At 42.9% G+C, this 20,589-nt stretch overlaps 1 protein-coding gene across 5 annotated transcripts in view; it reads left to right on the top strand.

Moving 5' to 3' along the window:
• Positions 1–20,589, top strand: part of sema5ba (sema domain, seven thrombospondin repeats (type 1 and type 1-like), transmembrane domain (TM) and short cytoplasmic domain, (semaphorin) 5Ba) — a 184,824-nt gene that overhangs the window by 79,222 nt on the left and 85,013 nt on the right. For all 5 annotated transcript variants that reach the window (XM_085764225.1, XM_085764223.1, XM_085764224.1 and 2 more), the window contains 2 exons: positions 11,894–11,993; positions 12,567–12,612. In XM_085764225.1, the coding sequence (XP_085620351.1) occupies positions 11,894–11,993; positions 12,567–12,612 (146 nt within the window). The remainder of the gene's footprint in view (positions 1–11,893; positions 11,994–12,566; positions 12,613–20,589) is intronic.

Below are 20,589 nucleotides of genomic sequence, written 5' to 3'. Positions count from 1 at the left end.
TTTCCACGATTACATCAGTCAGAAAATATTTGCCTTATAGACTTTTATTGCTGAAGTTAGGCAATAGATGTTTCCTTGGCAACTGTGTGTACTTCAACTTTAGTTCTCGCGGGTTGATTGATTGAGAGTTGAGCGCTGCCTTTTTGAGTAAGTCGGAGCTGTCTGTCAATATGAGCAAAGAGGTGAACATGTAAGTGAAGGGAATAATAAAGAGAGTCAAAACAAAAACACCAGAGATCAAAAGTTGCTGGTTTGACAAAGTCAGCACTTGAGGACTCTTAGAAAACTAGAAAATGGCAAATAAACTGTTCGACTGAGGAGTTAAAGGCTTCATGAAGTCATTAACTTTTCTACAGCGTTTCTCTCTCTTTTTACTCTTGAACTCCTAAACTTCAGATCCTATATTTTTAAAGGACTACATCTCCCACATAGTACTTTACATATTGATATAGTTCAAAGTAAAGCTCAGACTTGACACTTTAATGTTACATTTAAAAACAAATACAGTAACTCAACTAAGATACTTTAGGGATGATGTATATGCAGCATAAACTTTAGCTGACATTTGGTGTGCAGTGTGCTTCGTGCACAGCTTCATCTACAGGGATGTTTAGACTTGTAGCAATCAAAGGAGAATGTCATTTACCCTCACGGTCGTCGTAAATTAGGTCACAGATGCAAAAAAAAATGAAGTGATGCAGCTTGTTAGAGAACTGTGACCACTCCTCATCTATCACATCCATATTTTCTAAGGTCCTGCTGTTCTCCATTGGTGCCACTGCTCTTCAAATATTGCATGATGAGCATTGAGTTACAGTCTCTATAACACCTCAGCCATGTTTGAACGAAGCCGTAACAGATACCAGAAAAACTATTAAACAGACAGATGAGTCTGACATTTTAACAGATTTGAACAGCTCCCCTGCCATTACCTCTCTACTTTTTTTTTTTTTTTACAATACCGCACACTTCTCCTTAAGGGGACTCTGACAAATTGTCAGTAGTTTTGGATTTTGCCTCACCATTGGTTTTGTGAGAGGCAGACAGACATCTTTACCGGTCGCTGACTGAGAGGCTATTAGCCTCGCGGCCCCTGCGCCGTTCCTCCCCGCGGCTGCTCAGTCCCCGGGCTCCCCAGGCTCTTTCTCAACAATGCCCGTAACCTGCGGACCCCTCTATCTGAATTCAGTCAAGTGGGAGGATGGGGATGGGGGGATGGAGAGGGGGGAAGAGGGGGGAGCATGGGGGAGCGATGGAGGAATGAAAGGACAGAAGGGATAGAGGGAAAGTTTTGCTCCACTGAGGCACGGCAGCCTCTCTCAAACCATCACCCTCAGCGAGGCGGCCACAGTGAAAATCGAAAGTTTAGAAGAGGAGAGATACTGAGGAGCGGGACGGGCAAGACGGGGCGGAGACTGCGGTGCAAGGAAGGGCGAAGAGCGATATGAAGAAGACCAAACAAAACATATTTCAGGGGATTTTGGCCAGATAAGGCTGAGGTGTGAAAGCCTTTTTTTCTCCTTCAATCCCCAGCAGCAGCAGCAGCAGCAGCAGAAAAGAGGAAATGTGGCGTTTATGCTGCTGCCTCGGTTTTGTTTGCACAAAGACATTCCTATACAGCAAATGGAGATTGTATGTAAATTCTCATTCCTATGCTATTATTTGCCCACAGTTGTTATTTCCCCAGTTCCTGCTGTTTAGATGGCTAAATGTATTCTGAATTCAATTATATATGTGCTAATTGACACTAGGGGGGTGATCCCTCATTTCACAGAACCGTTTGCCAGATGGCAGATAGCAGCAGAATCGTGGTGTGACCTGTTTTGTTAACAATATTGGAATCGACTGCCTCACCCTGAAGATAACCATTTTTTAATATTGCCTCTTCCCGTTCTTCCCATTAGCAAGACATTGTGTTCCTGTGTTGCCCCCCTGAAGGTAGATGATGATAGACAGCTACCTTTACTACAATATGTGTCATTCATAGCTCATTAAACAGTGCAGCGCTCGAGGGGAGAAATCAACTAGATGCCTTATTATAATGTTAATGATAAAAAATACAAAAAAATATGATACAGTGCAGCATGTCATTAGGTGAACATTTGTTGTTGAGAATGAAAAAGCAAAGTTTGGAGAACCCACACACAGTTTGCCTTTAAAGGTCATCTGAGCTTCGTCCAAAACCAGTATCACACCGAGTAAGTCACACTGCTTCAATCTCATTTTAATCCCACTCACTCACTCAGTCTGTGTCTTTAACGGCAGCAGCTCCCTCATCATGTACAACTACACCACCCTCTCTTTCCCTTTGGTTCTGTCCCTGTTTGACTTTGCTGTTCTGAAAGCTTTCTTGCATCATGCTAACATGAATATCCATGTTGGAGGACTGAAGTATACTCGGAGCTTAGGCATCGCCTCACTCCTTTCATTATCATTTAAAAGTGAAGTCAAAATTGGAGCATGGTCCAAAAAAAAGAAAAAGTGATGAGAAATTCATAATTATTTTTACTCACACTGTTACATGAAGTCCATTAGCAAAGACTCAGGCAACCAAAATATGCAATGTAATGTGGATTTACCGGTGGTTATTCCCTTTTTCTTTTGTCTGTTACCCAGTGCTTTCTTTAAAAAAATAACTGCTTTTGGTTTGTCGGGGTGTGGGCGACTGGAGCAGAACGGGTCTGTGAGGGGATTTTGGTGCGGTGGCCACAGTGGGAATTGCAGAGAAACTGCATAAGAAACTGCTGGAAAAAGCTTCTGATCTGCACAAACCCTTGAAATTGAATGTTGTTGATGAAAGCTTAAAACATATTGTTATTTTTGTTCAGTTCCTGTGTGTGGGGAGTCAGGCCGCACACTAGGACTTTTTTTTTTTGACATATATGTCCAGCGAGTAGCTTTCACTGGAATAAATGTGGCCTCATCGTAGAGCACATCCATATTCCAGACAATACTAGACGGCATAGACAGACCGCAAGCACCTAATCCATCACCTCACCTCATCTAGAGGCTCCGCCGCCGGAGACTGGACCTGGGCTTCTGCCTGGAAACAAAACTTTAGACCTTATATGTCACACAAGTGTCTGTGTGAGACTGTACTGGTCCAAAACAGGTAGAATGTTTACCATGTTGTAAATGACAACAAACGTGAACTTCATGAGAGCACTATAGTGAAAGTCTTTACAAAGTCAGAGGGATTTCACCTTTGGGGAACAGGAAATACAAAATATGACTGAAATCAATACAAAGTTTGTGGATATTTTCCCATCTGGACTTAAATAGTTGAATAACTAAAACTGCCAATCCAAGATCCCAGAATGCCTCTGCTCTTGTTCAGGGTGGTGCACAATAAATCTCAACTGTCAGACTACAATTTGTACCTTTTTTTTTGTACGTCTTTATGGTGATTAAAAGCAGGCAAGATTGAACCTGTCAAATAGCCTTTTTTTCTGGGCTCCAACTTGAGGGAATCTCACATACCATCTGGTTTTTAAGCAATAAATGGATAATCTGAGCTTGAACTGTGTGTGTGTGTGTAGGTTTGTGTGTCTGTGCACACGGACAGTTTTCAGCTTCACAATATATTGGCATTTTTCAGCTTTGTCTGCGCTGCAGCCAGACTTCATGGTCTTACAGTGATTCAGATCAGTCAGGGCGCCACTTAACTCTGTCCACATACTGGTATATTGTGGAGAAAAAAGCAAAAATGCTTAAAAACTGTTAGATGGAAGGAGATATGATTTATGTCTGAGACGAATGCCTCAGCCACTGTCCTCATCCCTCTGGCAGCCACGGGCTAATGCATTAATCCGTCTGTCTGCCGATTGCAAAGAGGAAGAGAGAGAGAGAGGGGGAAAAAAATGCAATAATCGTTCATCACGTCCAGCTTGGGGCCCACAAGTCAACCAACAGGGAGGAGAGTGGATTGGTGGGGGGGGCTTTCATTTTCATCCTGGCTTTATTGTTACAGTTATAAGGGGAAGAAATGAGCAGTGCATATAAAACCACTTGTAGAAAGAAGCATAAATGTCAGTGAATGAAAGACCCCTGACTGTCAGGGAGGTCTTTCTCTAAGAGCGTAAACAAGCCCAGGCCTCAGCAGCTCTCCTGCATGCTGGAGTGAAATTCAGCCATGTGTCACAGTGACTGGTAGCGATAAAAAACACAGCAGGGGCGTCTTAACTTTATTCTAGGCCCCGGGGGCGAAGGACGTTTTTGCCACCCCGTCCCTTTTTTCCGGATGCAAATAATCGAGTTGATTTGGATTCAGATGGAAGAATTCAACAAATGTTATTCCACATAAAGATGGGTTTTATTCATGTATCCTCACTGTGTACCAGCAGTACGTAACACTACTGTCATCGCTCTCATGCCACGGTGATGCCCAAGTTGGTCCCAGCAGCAGGTTCAGCACCTTGGAGAGGGCTGTGTCCAAGCGTCCTGACAAATACAGTAAGGGCCTTGTGCTAGAATAAAATATGGAGTTTGGATCATGACAGGGTGTAATTATTAGAAGAATAAAGATCAAGGGAAACTTCAAGGACAAACAGTTTATATAAATGAACGCCTTACAGCACATCAGTATAAGACTGGATGTTAAAACCTGGTTAATGTTAAACCTGAGGGCTGCTGCTCTCAAGATCATCCTCAAAGTCTTAACAGTGTGGGTGAAGGGCTTTATGCACATCAACTGTGTGCTTTGTGTGTAAAAAAAAACATCCTATCTAATGTGATACATGTTTGATGTTAACCACAGATGTAAAACAGTGTCACGCCACATCCCATAACCATAGAAACTCATTGACACACCTGTTTGAGAGGAGTTGGACAGATGCTGCTGTCTGAGGAGCTGCTGACTCCACAGAGCAGCAGATTGAGAATAAATAACTTTCCAACAGATTTGTGGATATTTTTTGACTGATCTCCTCACTGCAGCACAGCTCTGCTCCATCTCATCCCAGTCCTTTTTTTTTTAACACAGTGATGTCTCAAGTTTTACAAATTTGCTTTTCATGCTCCACCCCTGGCGTCCATTATGTACTGTAGATGTGCTGGGGGTATTTTGTGTGATGATGATGATAACAAGCTTGTTGCCGTAGGGCCTCCAACCAACAAGAGGCCAAAAAAAGAAATAGATGAAGGAGAAAAAAATGTGTTCAGAGGGCTGAAGCCTCGGTAAGCCTGTGCATTAAAGTGCCACTGGGCACAGGCAAGGTGGATCCAAAGGCAGACGCATGGAGGCAGGAATCTGAAGTGAGAAGAACTTCAAATTGAGAACAAATCATGGCTTACAGGCAAGACGGGTGGAAAAACTAAAGTTCAGGAAGGCAAACAAGAAACAAAACTGAGAGAATCCAAACTCAGGTAGAAGAAAACACACACACACTCACAGAGAAAAGTTAGAAATGTGAACAAAAACAGAGAAACTGTCAAGGAGGGAGGGAAATACAGTATTTCAATGTGGGGAGGACAGAGAAACGGAATAAAACAGGAAGTACAACAAAAAGACAAAGAGGGCTGGATCAGGGTGATGTTTTTTTTGTGTGTGGTTTTTTAACATGCGTGGGGAAATATTTATATGCAGAAAAAGTGTCCGAGTTCGAATTTCAAGTGATTTATACTCCACATTAAACTCCCTGAACTGAACGCCATCAGCTCTTGTTTTTACTATTAGGTGCATAATTCTCCAGTGGGAATAATTCTCTTGTTATCCATTTCTCCACTGCACATTCTTATTTTATGGTTCATGTCATATGCTCTGTTATAATGGTCTTATTTTATATGGGGAGAATAAGTCACCTTTTAACAGATCGCCATTTGTCTAAATGACACCACTTTTCTATTTCTGGATGTTTTCCAGAATATATTTAGCACGTAATATAGGAGGTGGGTGGGTCTTGAGATTGATTTGATGTGGGAGGGGAGGGGGCTGTATTTTACCCCCGCAGCCTTTAGGCTTCTTCTACTTTCTTTTACAAGTAGGATCTGATTTCTGGTTTTGCCTCAACAGTTGTTTTGGTGTGTACAGTAGTTTCCCCACTTCTCTCTGAGTTCACCTCCAGCTACGTCTCAGTTTTCCTGCCAATTGCAAAAGGGGAAAGAAGTAAAAGAAGGCAATAATTCAATCCAAGTCAACGATGAGGAGAAGGGGGGGTTTCATGTTCATCCTGGTTTTATTGTTACTGTCACGCAGTGCATATAAAACCGCTTGTAGACAGAGGGATGAGTGTCAGTCAATGGAGAGCCACCGCTCACTGTCAGAGAGTAAACAAGCTCAGGCTCATGCTACTGAGTCAAACCCAGGCATGTGTCACCGCTGCTGGGAGCAACACAGGCGCATGCAGGGGGGACTGACACACAGGTGGATGTAGTGAAGGACTGTTATCAAAGAGGGGAAACTCAGCTCACAAGGCAGTAGGTTGAAAAAAAAAACCTGAGGCTCAGGCAGGTAAATAATAATAAGACTCAGGAAATCCAAACTCAGGGAGCAAAAAACAACAACATGGAAACGAGACGATCAAAACCCAGTTAAACAGTGGACGGTGTCTTATTTGCATTCTGCAGAGTGTCATCTGGTTTCAGTCCTTCATGTGTTTGCTCCTCTGCTGCTCTCTGTGCTCACATACACAGCAGAGTGATACAGGTGGAGTCCATGTAAAGCTGCTCCTATTTGACTCCTTTTACTATCAAGATAGTACGTTTATTGATTATTCATATTGATGGTACTTCTTTTTAATGTCTTCGTTCTTATCTGACTTTTTAATTTTTTTGGGGGGCTTTTTGTGCCTTTTTTTTAATTAGATATATTGCAGTTGAGAGAGACAGACACATGGGGCACCTGCTCAACCTATTGTGCAACTTGATGCCCCTTACCCCTATTTTTTTTAAACATGTTTGGGGACTTGAGCACTTTGTCACTTTATCATGTCAAATCCTGTCGTGTACTGTCTCGCGTGTGGAAAGGCAGGCCAACTCAGTTCACTGCAAACTGAATCTACCTACGGACACAACTAAAGTTACCCCGACCTTGACCTCGACCTTGAAGTTCAGTCCAGTAACCCTGATGTTAAACAGCAAGCTGCTGCTAAGATCCTGATTTTGTAGCTGTGACATTGTACGACCAAGTCACCATACGCTCCAGTTAAATACAACGGTTGTGCTTTGATTTCATCTGTTAATACTGTAAGAAGCAGATGTGCATCCGCTGCTGTACAGTCAGAAAGTAGATATGACATTAAAAAAAGTCATGAATGGGTATAAAAAGTTGGTAAATCTATTGATAAAGACCTTTGATACTGTTTGTTTGCACTGAATAAAAGAGCAACAGCCAATGGGGAAACGCCATCATTTGGCCAATCAGGTTCATTCATACACTCTCCAGCTGTTCTACTGGGGCAGATTATGACACTATGCTTAAGTTTTTACAACTTTTCTTTAAAGAGGTATTCATGATGTGGGGAAATATTTATATGCACAAAATGCTTCTCAGTTCAAGTTTCATGTGATTTATACTCCACATCGCCTCAGTGGGAATAATTCTCTTGTTATCTATTCCTCCGCTGCACTTTCTTATTTTATGGTTCATGTCATATGCTCTGTTATAATGGTCTTATTTTATATGGGAGCATAAGTCACCTTTTAACAGTTTGCCATTTGTCTAAATTACATCATTCTCTATTCCTGGATGTTTTCCGGAGTGTAATTATCATGTAATGTAGGAGGTGGGTCTTGGCTTTTAACGTTTAGTTTGACGGGTGCTGTGGAGACTGTGCACTGAGATTAGCTTCAGATTTATTCAACTTTTTCCTAAAACAATAGTCCTATCTCTGTTTTTGCCGCAACAGTTGTTCTGTTGTATAATCTCTCCCCAGTTCTCTCTGAGTTCACCTTGAGCTGCGTCTTAAATTGTAACACGGTTTGGATTTTGAAGAAGGAGGGAGGTAAACAGAGAATAAGCCCTCAGGCCTCCTGCGTGTATTTTACATGTACACGAACACGAACACGTACAGTGTTAATCGAGCAGCCATGACAAGGGTTTTAATTAGTTCGGCGTTGTTGCCGTTTCAGATTTAATCACATTATTATTATGCACAAATATCAACATTGCTTCTGTTTGAGATGCATTGTTTGATTTAGTCTTCTGCTGCATAATATTATCACCCATAATCCTCTCAGGTGTTGCATCGCAGTCTACCTGTCGTTATCAACTGCACAAACTATAATATGCAGCTTTGATATAGTATTGGCTAATATTTAATGTAAAGATAATCTTGTGAACATTAATGAAGTTGCACGTTGATGTATTCAGTGTTTAAAGAGCTGATTTGGATCATTTTAATGATCTCATTTGTGTGTCAGCGTCATGTTCTTCACGCTGCACACACGCATAAACGCTCCAATGTTCACACACTTAGGGTGTGTTTATATAAGACGGTGAGGCTGAAGACGGTTTACTCCGCGCTCCCCTCTGCTCCTGCAGCTCTCGGCCTCTGCAGCCATTAATCAGAGGTGATGTGCAGATGGCCCTGTTCGCCTCCGTGCACCAGCGTTGCGTGGTTTCTAAACGCACACTTTGTTCAACCCGTAAGTGCATGAATCAAATTTGAGGAATAGAAACTATCTGCATATATGTAATATAAATATTTATAGATCTAATAAGAGATGGCCTCCTGCTGAATTTGGGCAGCGCTAGAATTACACCCGGGAAGGCAGTGATTTATTGTGTGTGCTGAGGTTATCGGTGATTTCATCTTGTATGTGTGAATGTGTGTGTGTCTGTGTGTGTGTGCGCATGGAAAAAGTGTTTTACAGTCTATTATTAATTTTTAAAGGTTACATTACTTCTCTGCGCAGGCTGCTTGATTAAAAATCATTGCAGCAGCATGTTCATGTTTCTCTTATTATGTTGAGAATGAGACCGGAGCTGTTGTTGATATAATTAACCATGTATCATTGTGTTGCTTCAGGCAGCATGTGTTTTGCTGCTCTGACTTTTTGTTTTCCGAACTCCTCAGCACGACATACAGAACATAATACTCTTACACATGTAACACGACCTAAACTCAGGAAGGTTGCAAAGTCAAAACAAATCTAATCATTGACTGCAAATTAAAACCCATGCTTCTATTTAGGCTTTACATAATACCCCAACTGCACTCACTCTGCATGAGATGATGTATTTTTGTTTTGCTAAACTCCTCCCTGGGTCAGTCTTATCTGGTTTTCAGAGCTCACAGTTAATGGAGCGTTACATCAGAGGTATACGTGACATTACTCAGATATTTCCAAATCTAATCGTGACATTCAAATGTGTTGTTGTCATATTTATAGCTGCGTCGTTATCTGTTTAACCTAGTAAGAGCAGACGCCTGCGTGGCTGCTGTCGACTCGGCTCCTCTGTGTGATGGACTGTGCTGTGTTTTTCTGCCTGTTGCTGGTTTCCTCTCAGTCCACCAGCTCCCTCCTACAGTCCACATGCAGGTTGGGTTAATTGGAGACTCACTAAATTGCCCATAGGTGGGAGTGTGAGGGTGAGTGGTTGTTTGTCTCTGTGTTTCAGCTCTGTGATTGACTAGGGACCACCAGCCCCCTCCACCCTCATGATGATGAGCTGTGTAGCTAATGGATGGATGAAATCCCTCTATCACAGTGTTGACAGCTCTGTTCTTTAGTTTCCCACAGTAACAGCATGATCTTCCTTCTCTGTGTGACCTGAACCCTGGAGGTTTGACTTCTTTACAAGAGATTAACTGAAATCAATGAGTCTAAAGGTTCAGTAATGGGATATGGAGGAGTGTTGATAATCAATACTAAGCTAGCTGTTGCTAAAATGTTAGATAATGCAAACGGTGAGATCATTATTAGAGAAAATCTCTTAACAGCAGCTTTCTTTGTCTTGTCAAATAGAGAAACAGGCAAATCATCTCATAACCTGAGATGATTTAAAAGGATGAATAAGGCAATTATCTTTTTTCTCTCTCACTGTTAATAAACTCCATAAACAGAGCCAGAGAGAAATTGTAGAATCTAAATATATATTGTTGCTGTTTTATTGTCTATTGTCCAAAAACATGTTCCCTCATTAGCATGAAAACAAAAATATAGTTCATGAGTGGTGTAAGAAATGATAAATGCAGCGTTCAAGCGACGTTGTTTATGTATATCCATACACCCACTCACACAATATACACATATATACATATTTATGTGTTTGTATTTACATCCTAATGTGTTGTTTTGGTTTGTTTAATGAGAGAATTAGAATAAGAAAAAGAAAACGCATGGAAAAGACAGTGGTTTTATCCTTTAAATTATAATGATGCTATTAGAAAATTACGATTGTATTGCAATTTGAAACTTCCACTCATCATTTATGAATGGTTTTGTTCAAACCGGAGCTCCTTCAGTCCTCGTAGCTGCGAAACCTGGAGTGAATTTGAGTCTGACAGCAGCTCAGTTAAATCCACCGCTCGCTGATCCACATCTGGAAAAAACAGATTGTGGCAGGTAATTCTCATTTCACTGATGTCCCACGTCAGCGCCGACACCCTCGACTTTAGCTACACCATGAGTGTGTGTTTCCCTTCCACTGCGTGTGTGTGTGTGTCTTAAATGAAGAGCGCCATACTGTGGTGTAGCTGCAGCCTTCTGTCTTCTTATCACTCACATCTCTAGTTATGTTTCCAGGTGACTGAGCCATATGGGCCCCGTCAATCCTTAAAATCCTGGGCTTCACATGATGGGGGGAGGAAGGCGTTTCGCTGCTCGCTCCGACTTCTTCCAACACTTTGATGCAGTCTTGAGCTCATGCCGCCGCTTGACTGGTTAAAAAAAAAAAGTCAAAGTTTGAGGCTTTAAATGTTTAATGACTGGTTCCCTGGTGAGTGGAGGTATCAGCAGCAGTCTGGGTCAAGTGTTCCCCTGTGATCGCTGCTCTGCTTCTGTTCTCTCACTTCTTCGTGTTTTGATAACCTGGTTTCAGCTTCATAACGACAGCCGCATATGCAGTTTCCAAATTGGCGAGCGCGGCGCGGCGGCGTCCTGGATTCCTACACTAACTGCTGCTGCGAATCTGTGTACAACATGGGGGAAATATGTTAAATCCTTTTTATGCCGCACAACAAAACCTTCCCGTGTCGTCGTGGAATCTGTTTAAACGCCGTCCGCCCTTTTTGAACACAAAGATTTAAAAGCAAAATGCTCTTTTCCTGCAGTTTTTCAGTGTGTGACATTTAAAACCCCCCCCTCCCCTCCATCAGGTGGCCCCTCGCCTCGCTCGCTGTGCTGCTTTGAAATTTTGATTTGTTGAAGCCGGTCTCAAACCTCCGCGCCGAGGCTCCGGCCCCCCAGGACGACACACACAGAGCCGTGTTTGTCCGAATGTCAGCTCGTATCAGGATCGTTGTGTCTGATGTGGCCCCCCCGGATAGGTTTTATCCCTCTCTGCAGGAGACGCCGCCCTCAAGCTTTCCCCTCCACGCCTCACCACCACCACCACAGCTGCAACGCATCATTTTTTTGCTCATTTTTTTGAATAATCACTGATTAACTTGGTTTTTCTCAATAAAATACCATGACATCAACAGAGAAAATGAGAAAATCTTCACATCTCAGAAGCAGCGACCGGCAAAATGTGTATGAGGGATTTTTTTTTTTTGTGCTCAATAAATAGCTTCAACTGATTTTCACAATTGCCCATTCATTTCAGGATTATTTGATACATAAACACACCGTTTGGTAACAACTGTGCATGAAATACCAAATGAACAAAGCCTTTGTTTGCATTAGTTAGCAGCTTTGTGTTTTATGAGAGTCGTATTGTCTGTCCCTGCTCTTTAACTGTGACCCAACAAGTGAACTTACCATTTCTTTTTTTTTTTCTGTCTATCTGCAGCTCTCAGTCCATGGATATCTACGTTTTCCCACCCCGGCGTGAGAGACTACTCCCAGCTCACCCTTGACCTGACTAGGAATGAGCTTATTGTGGGTGCAAGGTAAGAAAACTGTAAATCCACTCGGCTTCTCAACCCCACAGAGCACATTACTGAGAACGTGATACCCTTTTTTCTGACTAACTCCGACTTCGGGATAATGATGCTAAGTGCTCTGCTGAGACCTCATTGGACCGCTTCAAGCTCTGGAATTGGCAGAAAGAGGGGTGGGGTGGGGGGGTGGATTTAGAGGAAAAATACATCATGCCACAACAGCGTGCGTGTACGTGTTAGAGGGTGTGTGCACATGTTCTCATGGGCTGACGTGAGTTGAACTCTCAGCACGTTTCAAAACATGAAAAAGCCAAAAGGCAGCTAACGGTTCATGTACGAACAGGAGGAGAGACTGAGGTGAAACTAAAAAACAATGACCTGAAGCTGATGGACAGTCACAGCGTGGCCCTTTAATCGGCTTGGCTTTAAGTTGACAGCAGCTAAAGTGGCCTGTCTCTTCTCTGATACTTCATTTGCATTATTAAACACATTTTCAGAGGATAAAGGTCAGTCAGATTATACACACACACACTCACAAATCTCCCTCTGCTTTCTCTCTCTCTCTCTCTCTCTCCGACCCAGAAACTACCTGTTCAGACTGGACCTCAGCAACATGTCGCTGATACAGGTAGGCACACTGAGGTGTTATTTTTTGGGAATGTGTCTCCGTTAGTGGTTTTTATGATACATCTTTGTTACTGTTTCATTATTATTGAGAGAAAAGAAAGAGCGTTTGTAAATTAAGTTGTATAAATAAAGATGCAGTACTGTAGCTCCTTTTGGAAACACATTGAAGCGTTTGATGTTCTGTTATTCAGGACACCGTCTCTCTCTCTCTCTGTCTCTCTGTCTCTCTGTCCGCGGGGTGCTGTTGTAGCTACGCTCCTGTATCTGTGCTGCTGATCGCTGCTGATCGCTGCCTGCAGGAGCGTCAGCAGAGGAGACTCGGTCACATTCAGCCGCTTTGGCAAAGATTCAGTCCGTGCAGCTGTTTGTGTGTTGTGCTCCTTTACAGTTGTTTTCTGCACTCCTCCCCTGTTCTGTGACTTCATCTGGTGGAGGCATGTGCACCACCAGACCAGGCCACTTGTTGTTGTATCTGTCATTACCAGAATTGACACTGCTTTATTTGCAGTTATTCAGTTGTTTCTATCAAAGGCAGCTGCTCTTCTAGCATGAAATGAAATAAGGAGAAACATCTGCAAGCTCAAAAAGTTGATAATTGCTGTAATAACTAAGGCTTCTTTTAAAGCCACAGTTTAGCTTTTGAGCAGCTGTAACACTGACGGCTGCTTCATGAGTGTGTGTGTGTGTTCAAATAAGCAGGACAGGTTTTGCATCGGAGTTCAGGTTTTGGCCGGAATCTAGATGTTTCCAGGAGGTCCATAAAAGATTGATTAGTGACAGCTTGTGCGTGGGAGAGAGAGTTTTTGTGTGTGTGTGTGTGTGTGTGTGTGTGTGTCCTCATCCGGTGATGAACAGAGCCGTGGACGGCATTCATTCATATCAAGTGTGGTGGGCATGAACATCATATGATTAGACGCTCCGGGAGCAGAAATCTGATAGAATGAGTTAGAAGAGCCACAACCAGAGTCCTCCAAAGACAGCGGGGTGTCGCTGCTTTGATGAACTTTTAAACCCAACATGTTCTCTGGCGCCACAAAGACGGTTTTTTTTGGTTTGGTGAGGCAATCGTTGGGAGCAACACGACAGCAGGTGAGCAGTCCTGTCCGCTCCGATTTTGGGTTTAAAGGGGCTTCGTCACATCATTTGCACCCTCTTCTTATTTGTTGTCTTGTTTAAATCAATCGTTTTTTCTTATAGTTTAACAGATTTAAAGGTAGAGTCTGGAGTTTTGTTCGTTACAGTTTGTAAACAAAACATTAAAACTGGGCCCCTCCGCTCGGGCTCAAAGGTGTAGCCTCCTGCCCCTGCCAGCAGTGGTTGTTAGGACTGTAAAGGGAAGGAAATACAGTCCGTGTGAAGCACTGGAGCCGTGGGCCGAAACCCGACCATCACCAACACCGGTGTTACGTTGTTATGCCGTTGTGGTGAGCTGGGAAGACGGTGTTAGCGGTGGATGCTAACCGCTACTGCTAGCCGAAATTAGCATCGAGCTAGCTCACTACAATGGCCCTCATACTTGTTACCAGTCGAGGCTTTAGTTGTCGGTGACGGTCGGGAATCGGTCCGCGGCTCCAGCGCTTCACTCAGACTGTATTTCTTTTTCTTTGTTGTCCTGACTGCTGCTGCTGCTGCTGAGAGAGAGAGACTCAGGGCCCTAGTTTCTTAGACCAGGTGAAGTCTAACATCAGCGCAGCTTCGCCACGCCAACGGGGTGTGGCCCAGGTCCATTTCGCAAGATTGGTGGGCCGCGCAGTCAGACTTAGACCAGCGCAATCCCTCCACTCGTCCCTCCCACCGGCGCAAACGGTGAAGAGGGAGGAGACAGGGCGGGAGGGAGACAGGAGGAGGAGAGAAAGGCGTGGAGTGGGTTTGACACAGCCGAGTCAGATCTTCACCAATCAAAGGAGCTCCTCTCCTCACCTTTAACTGCGCGGTGGGTGATGCGCGCTGCAAGTTTGTCATTTTATACTTGGACATGGACGGAGGAAACAGCGACGCCAGAGGCCGAACCTCTCCCAGGAGGAAACAGCTGTTTTGGTCCGGAGGTCCGAGCTCAGAGTGACCAATAATGAGTTTACTAATATACTTAACCAGGATTGATCTGATACACTGAGAACGGCTGCCCAGTGTAAGAAACAACAACTAATAAACTAATAAAGAAACTCACATTTGTTCAAACCCTGTGTAAGCAAGATGAGAGGTGTAGGCTACACTAATCATAACATAAACAAAGACCATGTGGATGAAATCAGCGTAAAGGACGCGCTCTCTCTCTCTCTCTCCCTCTCTCTCTCTCTCTCTCTCTCTCTCTCTCTGTCCTCCTCTCTCTCTCTCTCTCTCTCTGTCCTCCTCTCTCTCTCTCTCTCTCTCTCTCTCTCTCTGTCCGTCTCTTTTTTTCTCTTTTTTTTCTGTGATAGAGATGCTGAGTATACTGTAGTAGGCTATATACTGACTATCTGATACCGAGGCTGTTGTGGTGGACTAAGAGAGATGATGATTTGTGTTTTGTTTTTCATTACGGCTGCGCGATGCGGTCGCTCTCCGCTAATGAATTAATAAGTAAATAAATAAATAAACAAGGGCAGAGTGGTATCTCAACACGGCAGCGACATGCAGTCCTCCACCCTCAGTCCTGCTTGGGACATCCACAGCTGCTTTTCAGTGCCAGTTCGTCCCTGCTGTGTTAATTCAGGTGGAGTTTCCATTACGCACCGACAGCCTTTGATCTCTGCTTTGATCTGACGTCAGATGTGACGGGACAATCTATATAGATATAAATTCACGTGTTGATTCCGTTAGTTGCATTAAATAGTGGTTATTGTGGATATTTATTGCATAGAAATGTGTCTGGAACTGTGGAGATCTGCCTGTGAGGTCTTGGTGACGTGTGTGCACTGCAGGTCAGTCAGCCAAACTTCCACTGCACCTGCTGCGCTTTGCCCTGCGCTGAGATTAGACCTGGTTGGAGGTGGCGAGCTTTCAGCGCAACCTCGGCGGGACATTTTCGCACAAAACTTCCACTGCACCAAGCAGAATCTGTGACGCCTCCCCCTGCTGCGCGGCCACGCCTATCTCAGCGCAGCGCGATCTGCCAATCTTCCAATCTGACTTTGCGCTAGGCTGCGCTGGTCGAAACTTGCATTAGACCAGCTGCGCTACCTTGCGCAACCTGCGCTGCGCCAGCAAACTAGAGCCTCCTACTCTGCTGCATGTAGCTTCACCTGAGCTCCGTCATTGGCTGGAGAGAAAACACCGACTTTCTCGCTCTCCACCCAGAAACGGCCCCATGCTAACAAAACAGAGCAAAAGACCAAATTACAGGCAGGGGTAGGGGGGCTGCAGACACAGCCCCCACCACACAGGACTAGAAGCCCATATAGGTGATGATTAAGACTGATTTCATTTGTATAAGTCTAGTGTTTATTTTTGGACACTAAAACTCCAGACCCAACCTTTAATGCAATACATTAGCTTTCAAAGTACGTCCTTTGGTATACATGCAAAAAAACAACAAAAAAAAACCATATAAATAGTATATTATACATTACAATGGTTGCATAACATGTCCTTGGGGAAAACATTTGCGCTCCTGCTGTTTTCTGTAGAACAGCTTGATGAAATGACCACATGCAATGACAAATAAAAGCGAGTATTTAAAATGAAATTGCTCTCTTTGAAACCCCAAGACTCCCCCCGGTGAAAAATATATATACGACGGTTGCATCAGGTGGAAATGACAGTTTTTGAAGCACATGTCAGTTGATTTTATGGACATTTTTGCAGCAAATGCTTCCTGCTGTGATGTTTGAAGTGTGATGAGGACATCGCACGTCAGTGAAACATAGCTGGGAGTTAAAAACGACATCTCTTTGATGTTTCTGTCGGTGGAGCTGAGGTCTCTGTAGGTGATGCTTCACATCTGTGATGATCTGACCGCTGAGCTATTACAAACAAATAATTACAGTCATTACAAACTGCTATTAAACAGAAGTAAAACACAGTCTCGGCTACGGCCAAAGCATAAAAGTTAATGATAGTGATGTTTATTTGCATGACAGTGTGAATTACCTTCAGGAGCAGAGATGAGTTGGGAATCAATATCCAGTTTTTGGAAAAGTGGCCTCAGAGTTTTGTGCTCGATTGTAAATATGTTTTTCTATCCTCCTTCTTACAGAGGATATAATTAAATCAAGGAGTGTATGCACTTTAAACACATGCTTCTCTGTGTATCCCTTTGCCTGAGGGTGGAATATGTGTGTTGATATGAAAGTCCTGTCTGTGGTATGTGGAGCGATGTGCAGCAAAGTAGCTTTGGTACAGCCGGGAGTGTTCGCTGTGGGGCACACGGTTGCCGTACGGTTGCATCAGGCATCACAAATGACAAGCCCCCAACTCTCTATGGGAGCGTGTAATCTAAACCGGTATATCACTGTCACTGAGCAGAGAAAAGGCGTCTTTATACAAGTGTAGCACAGTTTCCATCCTCCAAGTGGCTGTAGGATAACTTTTTAGTTTGCCAAAGTTTCCCTATGTTACCAGGGAAAGTTTATTACCTTTTTCTGATTTTGTTGTAGTGGTTTTAGTCGATTAACTACAAATTTTATGTACATTAGTGATCTTTGTGGGGTTTTTTTCCAAAGCAGACTCTTTTCGTTTTATGAGATCGATTTTTCCACCTTCCATGAAATTGTTGGTTTCAGAAGACACCGCTGCTGCAATATGAAAATCAACAGAATAGGAAAGTTGCTTACAGCCACTGTGATTGTTCACATCTTTTTTTTTTGTTTGTTTTGAAAAACTTTTTTGAAAGCTTATTTCTTGGTGATGCATTTAAGGAAGCTCTGACATCTTAGATTTGTGCGCAGGCAGCCAAAAAACATGCACATGGTGTTGTGCGGGCATGAATTTGGTAGATTGTTGCATGGAAAATGTTGTTGTTGTTGTTACTGATACTTGAAATCACTGAAGTTTGATTTTCCAAAATCTTTAGAAATCTAAGTTTCTTATAGTTCTGATCTGCTTTCACATTATCATGTGAAAATATCTTTAACAGTACTGAAATGAAGGAATAGAGGAGAGAACACAGACATCCACATTCACTGCTCTGTTCAGTCTGTTTCTATTTTCTGAATAAAGTCTCCCAGAGCAGCTAAAGCATTTAATTTGCAGCATCGGTTACATTATAACTTCAAGGATAACAGGCTGCATTATTTTACACAACATTTCCATGCAGGATGAAAGCACATCACCAGACTCCACTTTGTGTGACAAAGTCTCCTTTCACGGCAGCCTCGACTGAATGACATGATGTGTACAGCTGCCACCCGTGTGTCACCGCCGATATCAATGCGCCCTTTGTCTGCACGTCCTACTTGTCTAGTTTTCGGAGGAGAGAAGTTGACTTATGAGGCTTTTCATTTGTTTACACGCTGGTTGTGTTGTTTCTCTGCAGCTCCATGAAACTGCTCTGCAGTAGAAAAAAGCACCTGCTGTCTTTAACGTCTCTATGACTCGCAGGAAGCTCATACATGCATGCATAAAGAAAAGTGCACACACACGCTCTGAAACATGCTACCTAGATTCTTCAAATGTGTCTTTCTCCCTCACACACGCCTACTCACACACATATCCTCAGCTCACTCTGAGCTATAGGGATAAATGAGGTAGATCCTTCTTCAGTCTGGGTAATGCGGAGGTGTTATCCATGATGCCAAGGCTGAAATCAATGAGAACATTATACAAACTGCCCAATGGAGCGGAGAGGAGGGTCCGTACCCCTCATGCTCATTTCACCAGTAAACCAAAAGCTGTCCAAAAGAGAACGGGGGAGGGCGGGATCTTAAAATACTCCTCTTTTCTTTTGTTGTATAACCGAACGAGAAAACAAACCCAAATCTCCCTCTTGCCAGTCCGAGCCGCTGCTGCTGCAACATCAAAGCCTCGGCTCCCGGAGGCATTTACTTTAGATTCCTCAACCACGGTGATATGTTGCTTAAATACCCAAACCACCTGTCAGAGACGGAGAGGCTCTTTTCACGCTGGATTTGTTTGTTTGAGTCTAAACTTGAGTTCAATTACCATCACTCCCATTTAAACGCAGTAAACAGTGTACAGTGTGTGTGGGGGGGTTAAGGGGAGGGGGGTTTCTAGAGGAGGACAGATGCAGGTCAGTGCCGAACATACTCATCATGTAATTTGTTTTTAAGTTTTACAAATTGAAAAGGAAACATGACAAAACATGATAATACGTGAACTCTTCCTGCTCATTCATGCTCTGAATGTTTTTCCTGTCCTTGGTTTGGCCCTGGGTTCTTTGTCTGGTTGATCTGGTTTGATTTGTTTAGTACAAAACATGTCCTATATACAGTAAGTGCCAGCTATAGACTTTGTGTTGTTTCTTGTGCATTTTCCTTTTAGTATTTCATGGTCCTGCAACAAACGTAGAGATACAAACATACAGTTAAACAACTACTGATTCAGCCATTGATGTTCAGTAGTGGACAGTAGTTTACATTTATTCTTTGAGCATCTGTATTTTCCTTTTTTTCCAGACATTTATGACTTTCCTTCCCAAATGCACTTTAAAAAGACCTTATAGTCAATGCAATGAATGATCTTTTATCTTGACAGTGTTGACAGACCAGACACTGTTTTTGCCACAAGAGAAAAAACTCCTGTGCTGTTGTCAGTCATACTTGAACCTGTCAGCGTCCTAACGATGCTCCGTTAGATAAAGAGGATGCAGAGGATTGTTCACCAGAGGCCAAGAAGAGTGTTTGAAGGTTTAAAAACAAGGAATTATTGGGTGGTTTCTTTGTTTTGTTTTTATGTTTGCTACATTTACAGTCAAAAGAAACAGGAAAATTTGATTGTTGATTCAATTTAGTTTTTCTAGCTTTTTTTATGGTCTCTATATTGTTTTCTACAATATCATTATTTATACAGGTTATACAGAGTCAGTGTATTCATTAGGTTATTAGATTCTGTAAGTGCAACATTTATATGTTGAAATTAATTGTTGAAATGTACTAGAATATATACTACTCCATTAAATTAACACAAGTGTTTGACTAAACAGCCTCCATCTGTATTAGTAGAGTCTATATGACCACAGGAATTTATACCTTGCCTTAAGCTAATAATTTAGTCCACTTATAGAGAGATAGAGAACAGTTTTATAATGAACTGAAAACTCTGCTACTCTCCTAGAAAAAATACACATGACAGAACGTCAGTGAGTCACTTTATGTGCATTTTGCTCAAGGAAGTAGTGAAGGTAGTCAACTGGAGTTGCACCGCTTCTCTTTGAATGTGACACGTCCCTATTCAACACCTATCCCAGGAACCTTTTTCAACTTCTACTTCAGTTTATTTAAGCTGTCAGAGTTATAGTTCTCCTTCTGCTCTGCTGTCGGTGCTACAGCTCCACTCCACCATCGCTGCTGCTGCTGCTGCTGCTGCTGCTGCTGCTGCTGCTGCTGCTGCTGCTGCAGAGCTGCTTAAATCAACCCAATCACCAGCCCAGTGTCCACCTGCTGTCACCAGAGCCCATTCTCTCTGTGCAGTTAGCACATGCTGCAGGGCGCCAAAAATGCTCCACATTAACTGTAATGCTGTGGTGTGTAAATGAATGCTCTTGTGGAAGCACAGATTGAGCTCTGAGACATTACTGCATCATCAAACCTCCTCAAGAAAAGACATTTATGCAACTAGATGTGCAGCCAAACAACTCATGTGTTCAGGGTTATTGATACTTTGAAATGTTCATGGAGGCATTTGAAGTGACCTGCTGATATCTGGTATTTACTGTGACATTGCAAATGGGTGTTTTCCTGAAAGCTGTAGTTGTGATGCATTACCACTCACAAGGCTTTTATGTCTTGTTGTCCACGCCATGTTGTTGCCCTGCCTGTCATTGAAATATAGATGACAAAACCATTAACCCACTTTAGAAAGGGAACAAGGTGAAGTTCATCTT

This window comes from Trachurus japonicus, chromosome 21, assembly GCF_045865225.1.
Source record: "Trachurus japonicus isolate A0001 chromosome 21, Traja_1.0".
In the NCBI taxonomy this organism is placed as follows: Eukaryota; Metazoa; Chordata; class Actinopteri; order Carangiformes; family Carangidae; genus Trachurus; species Trachurus japonicus.
Note: the sequence above shows the minus strand (reverse complement) of the source record. Positions and strands in the feature narration are given on the sequence as shown.